Consider the following 9721-nt stretch of genomic DNA (forward strand, 5'->3'; position numbering starts at 1 on the left):
ATGAAATTAAAGAAATATATGAAATGTCACACTCTCAGATGCTTCTGTAGAGCACATTAGCAACATAAAGATAAACATCTAAACTGCCTTTCAAGACTTACTTAAGTCTGTTCTTCAAGATATAAATATATGTATTTATACTTTTGATAATTTTTCTAGTTTGTGATATAATTATATATATATATATATAAAATCTATAAAAAATATATCTAAATATCTTACTATTGTTATATTTTGTGTGTGTGTGTGTGTATATATGTATGTGAGTGTGTGTGTGTATATATATATATATATATAAACAGTCCAATAGTTTGCAATGTAGCAGCACATGTCAACATATCCTTTTTCCGACATGGTGTTCAGCAACAGGTTTTGTCACTGAACAAAGCTGTAATGACTGTTAGACCATCTCTTTAATATGTAGATGGTATTACCGCTCAGCCTGTGAGCTTGCAGCTGGCCCACAGTTCCAAATGGTGTCGCCACGACAACAGTCGTCAATGGAACAACTGCATGGATGTGACCCTTCACCACCAGATATTAAACATGATGCTAAAAATAGCTGCTGATTTGGGGGGTGACAATGGGTGGTCTTTGCATCCAATATCCTGTGGAAAATACCACTAGTAGATGGTCTGTGGGGTGAGATCGTGTTACTGTTCGCTAAGAACGGTTGATGCAGACAGTGGGATACATTATAATTTTGTTTTATCAAATAGTGCTGCATAATTTTATTTAGAAAAAAATGAGTGTCATCCCTTTTTCTTCCTATGACCATTTGTTAAATGTGGTGTTTTAGACTTTTTTTTTTATTTGTTTTTGACTCTCTGATCTTATTTTCTGTTTTCCAGAGGAATGACATTGCCATGGCCATCACTAAGTTTGATCAGTTTGACTTCCTCATTGATATCGTCCCCCGCGATGACCTCAAGCCTCCAAAACGACAGGTGTGGAAAAGAGAAGAGCTTCAAGCTGTCAAAATTAATCAGCATCTACAATTTTTTTTTCTTTAGCATCTGTGAAGAGGAGATGGTGCTGTATTGTCTTTGGCAGCGTGGGGGCGCTGTAAACATCCTTGACTGGAAGCTGGGTGTAGGGTTTGTGAAGGCTTTCAGTCGGATGTTTGCAGCACCCTGCTTCCCCTATCTCTGCACAACCAGACATCATATTTATTCATTGCTTGTTTATTTTACGAATGTGGCCATAGTGCCATGTGCCTGACTCCAAAAACAACTATGTGCGTCCAGTCACAGATTTTACCAGCCATTTCAATTCTTTCAGTTGAAATAAGGGACTCACTACATGCAATTTAAGAAATATACATATGCGTCCTATTTAACAGAACATGTACTTTGAATTTACATTGTAGATTATTTGCCAGTTACACCCTGAGCACTTCCCTCAAATGTTTCTGTAGAGAGCATTAGCAACATAAAGATAAACATCTAAACTGCCTTTCAAGAGTTACTTAAGTCTGTTCTTTGAGATTTTATACTTTTTTTTTTTCTAGTTTATGATATATGATCATATTTTAGCTATGAATTAAAATTGGGTGTCTATTATCATCATTAAACAAAAGCTTTGGGAATCAGTACAACAAAAATCAAAGCAACATTCCTTAAACTGAACTTGAATTCTTTTAGGCACGCCAGGGATGAAAAAACCGAAATCAAATACGAGTAACTCGAAATACCACAGTGGGAAGAAAAAAAGAAGAAATTTACACAATATATTCAATGATCCTCCTCGCTCAGCTAAACCATTGTCTTTGTTCGACCCGATGGCTTTATGGTCCTGTGGTGTTTTTGTGTGTGTGACCAGGCGTGTAAACATCCTACACTCTCAGCTGTGACATCACCAAGCTGGGAGAGGGATGTTTACTCTCTTTGTTACAAATAAATCTTCAGGAATGGATGACGACCAAATATAAAGATACTCTTCTGGGTACAAACGTTTGGGTATTCCTGCTGTTTGTGTTAGAATAGGACAGCTGATTGCCTGCCATTACGCTGCGGTTGAGTGTGGGAGTTCAGGCCACAGACTGCAGCTAAAGGTCTCGTTTCTGTCCAGCTAGAAGATTGCATTACTCGCTCTTGCTTTGCCTAGAAGTAATATATCCTCATCCTGCCTGTAGTGTTACAGAGCTAAAATAATTTATGGAGATGTAACCAGCAGATAGGCCTTATGAACTCTTGATTTCATCTGTGTTTGTTTATGGGATTGTTGGATGCTCTCTTGCATTTATGAAGATCCTGCTGAGGTGTGCTGCAATATAAGGTATACATTTCTCTATAATTGTGCCTGTCTGTGTAGGAGGAAGTGCGTCAGTCTGTCGCCCCGACTGAGCCGGTCCAGTATTACTTCACTCTGGCGCAGCAGCCCAGTGCAGTGCAGGTCCAAGGTCAGCAGCAAGGCCAGCAGGTGGCTGCTCCCACCGCCACCACACTGCAGCCCGGACAGATTATCATCGCTCAGCCCCAGCAGGGCCAGGTAATTCTCACACACTTGCCACAAACCCAAGAACGCAGTACATATATGGACCATAGCATAAAACAATTAGCTTTGAGACTAAGACTGCATCCGAAATCACATAATTCCATTCTATTTCAGTATGTGAAAATAGTATGTCGGAATTCATTGCATTCATAAAACATTAGGCAAAATGCTTGCTTACTACCAAAGTGCACATCTGATGGACATGCAGGCTCATGAGGCTGCAGGAGAGGATTTGTGAATGGCAGTGAAGATACCCAACTGAAACTGATAGGTTACATGACAATGACAACATGACTAATATAGAATGTCAAGAGTGCATTCATACTGTATGAAACATACCTTTTTATCAGTTGCAAAGTACCTGCCTGTTCAGAGAGCATGTGATTTTGGATGCAGCTTTCATTAACATTTATCAAACATACACATTTAACACAGGAAAAACAGCACATATTTTGATGACTCATCTTGCGTGACACAGCAAGTAGCATATCATTATATATGGCTATGATGTAAATAAAGCCTCTTGACTATTTAAAAGAAACGAGTTACTCTTTTGATTACGTCCCGCTGAAACTTCCTATTTTAATAGGAAATATGTCAGCACAGGTAAGAAAACTGGTATCTGTAGGGCACTGTTTGCCCTTGTCATTACCCTAGTGTATGTTATACTACGGTCTGGTGGACAAAAGCCTGAAACTTTATCGTATCTACTCTCTCACACAACACTTGAGCCCTGATTACTTTGATCAGCCCATTACAGGATCATTTGAAACCTTATTGGTGTAGGTTGAAAGCCCAGAGGTGTCGAGCTTCAAGCTGTCAAAATTAATCAGCATCTACAATTTTTTTTTCTTTAGCATCTGTGAAGAGGAGATGGTGCTGTATTGTCTTTGGCAGCGTGGGGGCGCTGTAAACATCCTTGACTGGAAGCTGGGTGTAGGGTTTGTGAAGGCTTTCAGTCGGATGTTTGCAGCACCCTGCTTCCCCTATCTCTGCACAACCAGACATCATATTTAATCTTTTCTTCTATGTGTATTTTACGAACGCACCCGTATCACCATGTGCCTGACTCCAAAAACAACCATGTGTGGTTATGTGCCACAGCAATTTCAATTCTTTCAGTTGAAATAAGGGACTCACTACATGCAATTTAAGAAATATACATATGCGTCCTATTTAACAGAACATGTACTTTGAATTTACATTGTAGATTATTTGCTAGTTACACCCTGAGCACTTCCCTCAAATGTTTCTGTAGAGTAGCAACATAAAGATAAACATCTAAACTGCCTTTCAAGAGTTACTTAAGTCTGTTCTTTGAGATTTTATACTTTTTTTTTCTAGTTTATGATATATGATCATATTTTAGCTATGAATTAAAATTGGGTGTCTATTATCATCATTAAACAAAAGCTTTGGGAATCAGTACAACAAAAATCAAAGCAACATTCCTTAAACTGAACTTGAATTCTTTTAGGCACGCCAGGGATGAAAAAACCAAAATCAAATACGAGTAACTCGAAATACCACAGTGGGAAGAAAAAAAGAAGAAATTTACACAATATATTCAATGATCCTCCTCGCTCAGCTAAACCATTGTCTTTGTTCGACCCGATGGCTTTATGGTCCTGTGGTGTTTTTGTGTGTGTGACCAGGCGTGTAAACATCCTACACTCTCAGCTGTGACATCACCAAGCTGGGAGAGGGATGTTTACTCTCTTTGTTACAAATAAATCTTCAGGAATGGATGACGACCAAATATAAAGATACTCTTCTGGGTACAAACGTTTGGGTATTCCTGCTGTTTGTGTTAGAATAGGACAGCTGATTGCCTGCCATTACGCTGCGGTTGAGTGTGGGAGTTCAGGCCACAGACTGCAGCTAAAGGTCTCGTTTCTGTCCAGCTAGAAGATTGCATTACTCGCTCTTGCTTTGCCTAGAAGTAATATATCCTCATCCTGCCTGTAGTGTTACAGAGCTAAAATAATTTATGGAGATGTAACCAGCAGATAGGCCTTATGAACTCTTGATTTCATCTGTGTTTGTTTATGGGATTGTTGGATGCTCTCTTGCATTTATGAAGATCCTGCTGAGGTGTGCTGCAATATAAGGTATACATTTCTCTATAATTGTGCCTGTCTGTGTAGGAGGAAGTGCGTCAGTCTGTCGCCCCGACTGAGCCGGTCCAGTATTACTTCACTCTGGCGCAGCAGCCCAGTGCAGTGCAGGTCCAAGGTCAGCAGCAAGGCCAGCAGGTGGCTGCTCCCACCGCCACCACACTGCAGCCCGGACAGATTATCATCGCTCAGCCCCAGCAGGGCCAGGTAATTCTCACACACTTGCCACAAACCCAAGAACGCAGTACATATATGGACCATAGCATAAAACAATTAGCTTTGAGACTAAGACTGCATCCGAAATCACATAATTCCATTCTATTTCAGTATGTGAAAATAGTATGTCGGAATTCATTGCATTCATAAAACATTAGGCAAAATGCTTGCTTACTACCAAAGTGCACATCTGATGGACATGCAGGCTCATGAGGCTGCAGGAGAGGATTTGTGAATGGCAGTGAAGATACCCAACTGAAACTGATAGGTTACATGACAATGACAACATGACTAATATAGAATGTCAAGAGTGCATTCATACTGTATGAAACATACCTTTTTATCAGTTGCAAAGTACCTGCCTGTTCAGAGAGCATGTGATTTTGGATGCAGCTTTCATTAACATTTATCAAACATACACATTTAACACAGGAAAAACAGCACATATTTTGATGACTCATCTTGCGTGACACAGCAAGTAGCATATCATTATATATGGCTATGATGTAAATAAAGCCTCTTGACTATTTAAAAGAAACGAGTTACTCTTTTGATTACGTCCCGCTGAAACTTCCTATTTTAATAGGAAATATGTCAGCACAGGTAAGAAAACTGGTATCTGTAGGGCACTGTTTGCCCTTGTCATTACCCTAGTGTATGTTATACTACGGTCTGGTGGACAAAAGCCTGAAACTTTATCGTATCTACTCTCTCACACAACACTTGAGCCCTGATTACTTTGATCAGCCCATTACAGGATCATTTGAAACCTTATTGGTGTAGGTTGAAAGCCCAGAGGTGTCATTCTCACGTTGCTATCAGGAGAACAGTAGAGAATCCAGTCACTCTCTCATGTGATATCTGTCCAACTTTTTAGCATGAACACAGCAGTCCTCTCCACGCCTCTACTTTTTTGTTTTTATGTAGTTAACTTTTATTTTGTTAAGTTATACTGGTTTAATTCCACCAGTGTGAGGCTATTTTTCACTTTCTCTTCTCTGTGGTGAACCTCATTCTCTCTCTAAAGATCAGTGCTGCTTCAGCAAGCTGCAGTTTGCTGACCTGTCAGACTTGGGCAGAGTTGTGCTGCAGTCACCTTAGAGAGCTCTTGGGACAAATATATACACTAGGGTTCAAAATTGTCAGACCACAATAAAATGAGATTCAAATTCTAATTTCAACCTGAAAATAAAGTTTTAGAATTTTGAAAAATGTCAAACTGAAACATGACGTAAAATCAAGAAGGAAACAAAAAAATATTTTTTATATATATATATAGAGAGAGAGAGAGAGAGGGAGAGCACTACCTGCACTAATTTGTGACATCATTTGAACTTCATTGTGCAACAGATCAGAATTATTATTATTATTTTTTTTAATTTTCAGTTCATCTTTTCACTTAAATTGTTATGCTGGTTATAGAATTTATAGGGGGGGGGGAATGCAAATCAGAAGCATTTTCAGTAGTGGTGTCAAGTGTTTGGGCCCTACATATACTACCCTTCAAACGTTTGCTGTTGCTAATTGTTGTTTTTTGAAATATTAATACTTTTATTCAGCAAGGATGGTTTAAGTTAATCAAAGGTGATAGTAAAGACAAATGTACTGTTGGATTTCTATTTCAAATAAATGCTGTTCTTTTAAACATTCTGTTCAACCAAAGAATCCTGAAAAAAATGTTAAAAACAACATCATAAATATTTTTTAAATATTAAGGATTTTAATGCAAACATGCATATTTCTGAAGAATCATGACATTGAAGATTCAGTTTTGCCATCACAGGAATTAATTATATATTAAAATAGAAAGTAATTTTTTATATTACTATTTTTGATCTTTTAAAAACAAAAAAAAATCTTACAGACCTGAAACATTTGAACGGTAGTGTATATACATAGGTAGGAAAGAAATAAGGTGAGAGAAAAATAGTGGTGTACAGTATTTATGCACAGGAAAAAGGTGACCACATGTTTATTGAACAATTTTGACAAAAATTTGTCAGATTTTGACTTGTTCCTTCATGCGCTCTGTTCAAGCTCTCTTCCGTTTACCCTTTAAGTAAAAATGTATTGTCAGTGGGGTTTTATCTTCAAACCTGAGGACAGAGAGTCGGTTTAGCTTCATCTCGCTGTCTGCTCACTACTTTGTGCTGCTATATGCAGTCATTTCCCCAAATGCAAAACTTCCATAAACTGTCATTATTTTCCAATTTTACTCCAGAGCTTGCACTCATCTGCTATAACAGATGCTTCATCTTTGCTGCTGATTTAAACTCTGCTTCAGTTAATGCTGGTTCACACCAAATCTGAAACTCCAGAGTGACACAAGTTATCAAATATTCAAAGCAATTATTCAAACTTTAATTATTCACACAAATCCAATGCAGAATTCTTGCCTTTCAAATAATATATATTATATATTATTGTAGTGTGATATTTCAGGCTTGGTGTGAAGTTGTTCATTTAAAAAAGCTTTATGCATGTTTTATGTCATTTCAAAAATATGGATATGGTGTGAATAAATCTGTTCATACTACATGTGACACATCACACTTTCATTTCTTTACACTGTTTGTGGCTTTTCAGTGCTTTGCCTTTTTTGTTGCTTTTTATATGACGTTTGAGTATGCGCTTTGCATGTGCTTGCTTGTGTTGTCAAGTTCACTCTCTTTCTCGTATTATTTCCTCCTCTTCCTCAGGTATTGCAAGGAACCACCATGCAGCAACTGCAACAGGTGCAGGTTGCTCAATCACAGGCGACCCCTATCACGGTAAAAACCTCAAACCCCTCAAAATGACCCCTGTCCTTCCCCAAAAAGTCCCTCTTTGACGTAAAAAGGAGCTTTTTAGGGCTTTTTTCATGACAGTTGAATAAGAACAGCATTTCAAAGCACAATACATCAGCAAAAATATCCCTGTTTGGGTACTATATCACATACTACATGAAACAATGTAGCAAACAGAAGCAGAGGATATTATTATTTTTTCTTCTTTAATTTCCTCATAAAATTTTCTGGATACTGATATTCAGTCAGTTTACTGGTGGTAGTTTAAAAAAAATAAAAAATTTAAGTTTACTTGAATCATCAGTGCATTTGACAAATTCATTTCACTCAATTCATATGGGGTCATAAAAATGTAATTTATAAAGGTGTTTAAAATAATATAACATGTCACACTGCTGGACTGATCATGTCAATTATTTATTTTCAAAACAGAATAAAGTACAGTTGTTCTAGTCTGTTTAGATCTTTGCATGGTCTTGGCAGTAGTAATAGGAATTTTTCTCCAATGTGCGATGTGACCGCAGACCTTGTGTTTATTGTTTTGAGCTTGAGTCTTGTGGTTTCTGAAAGTGAGACTTCAAAAGGAACCTTATAACGTTTTGCAATGAGAAAACTGTCATTATATATAAAAACAGCTTTTTGCTGAAGTTTATATCAATATTATGGACATTAAGGACATTATGGGAAAAGTCCCATTTTAAAGTATATTAAAATAGAAAGGTTATTTTAAATTGATTTGAAGTTTTTACTGTATTTGCTTTGATCAAATAAATGCCGTCTTGGTGAGAAAGAAAACATCAAAAACATTAAAAATCCTAAACTGTTGAACAGTAGTCTGCTATAATAAGATTAGCTAGGGGGTTAACTGAAGGCAGAAGTCACCATTTTCTCCTAAACCAAACAGAGGAGCAGATATTTTTTACACCGGGCCAAGTCTCTAATTCATATGCCCTCTACTTGACGCTATATGAGGTCACTGCATGTCTCAGGCCAGATAAAGTTGTGCTGCTTAATAAATTGCTCTCGCCTATCGGGTGTCAGTTCCTGAAGAGGAGAGATCATCTGTCACACCTCTGCAGTCAGCGCCCAGGTTTCTCCGTTCAACACGAGAAGCCCGGGGTCACAGTCTTGCACCTCTCCCCTTTCCTCAACACGTCTTCAATTTCACTTTCTTTTGGAGGCCGTCCCAGCCCACAGTACAGTAGGCTGTAATGCTAATGCTAGTTCATCGATTCCAGCGTACGTGCTGAAAAAGACTTGAAAGGCACACAACAGATTGAAACGCAACTTGAATGCAAGTTTGAAGCCGTAGTCCCATCTCATGACTTTCATTCCTTCTCTTTCAGAGTGCTCCGGTGACCATGCAGGTGGGCGAAGGTCAGCAGGTGCAGATTGTGCAGGCGGCTGCACAGGGACAGGCGCAGGCAGCACAGCCGGCTGGACAGACTATGCAGGTTATGCAGCAGATCATCACCAACACGGGAGAGATTCAGCAGATTCCAGTGAGACTTTTACCTTTGCATTTTGTAATTTTGACCTTTCCAAAGCATTATAAATTGGTAAGAGGGATTGCAGCACACCTGTGCTACATGAAGACCAGGCAAACGTGCTTGTTATTAGGAGGTAATGATGTGTTCTCGTCATTGCCCCCTTGTGGTGTCCTGCAGGTGCAGCTCAACACCGGCCAGCTGCAGTATATTCGCTTGGCTCAGCCTGTCTCAGGAACACAGGTTGTTCAAGGACAAATACAGACACTTGCGACAAACACTCAGCAGGTAAATCATGAAAGATCTTAAAGATGGTCAGCAGTGTTAGCTCAACTCATGGCCACGAGAGGAGTGTTTTTTTTTCTCTCTCTCATTTGGTGACACTAATGGTGCAGATGTTACACAATTGTATATTTCACATAAAATATAATTAGATTAATTTAATTTAATTAAATTGATGGGTGTAATCTTGTTGAATTGTTCTTTAGATTTCACAGACAGAACTACAACAGGGTCAGCAACAGTTCAGCCAGTTTACTGATGGGCAGGTAATGATTCCCCCCCCCCCCCCCCCTCTTTTTTTTTTTTTTTTTTTTTTTTTTTTTTTTTTCTTAAACCT

At 38.5% G+C, this 9721-nt stretch overlaps 1 protein-coding gene across 6 annotated transcripts in view; it reads left to right on the forward strand.

The window, feature by feature from the left end:
* The window catches only part of LOC107591605 (nuclear transcription factor Y subunit gamma), a 28792-nt gene that overhangs the window by 16472 nt on the left and 2599 nt on the right, over positions 1-9721 (forward strand). For 5 of the 6 annotated variants that reach the window (XM_016280803.1, XM_016280807.1, XM_016280804.1 and 2 more), the window contains exons 5-9: positions 852-947; positions 2314-2490; positions 8962-9117; positions 9283-9390; positions 9591-9650. In XM_016280803.1, coding sequence (XP_016136289.1) covers positions 852-947; positions 2314-2490; positions 8962-9117; positions 9283-9390; positions 9591-9650 — 597 coding nt within the window. Of the gene's footprint in view, positions 1-851; positions 948-2313; positions 2491-7528; positions 7601-8961; positions 9118-9282; positions 9391-9590; positions 9651-9721 lie in introns of all 6 variants that reach the window. The other variant, XM_016280808.1, reaches the window with a different exon arrangement.

The sequence above is a fragment of the Sinocyclocheilus grahami genome, unplaced genomic scaffold (genome assembly GCF_001515645.1).
Source record: "Sinocyclocheilus grahami isolate Dianchi unplaced genomic scaffold, SAMN03320097.WGS_v1.1 scaffold144.1, whole genome shotgun sequence".
NCBI lineage: Eukaryota > Metazoa > Chordata > Actinopteri > Cypriniformes > Cyprinidae > Sinocyclocheilus > Sinocyclocheilus grahami.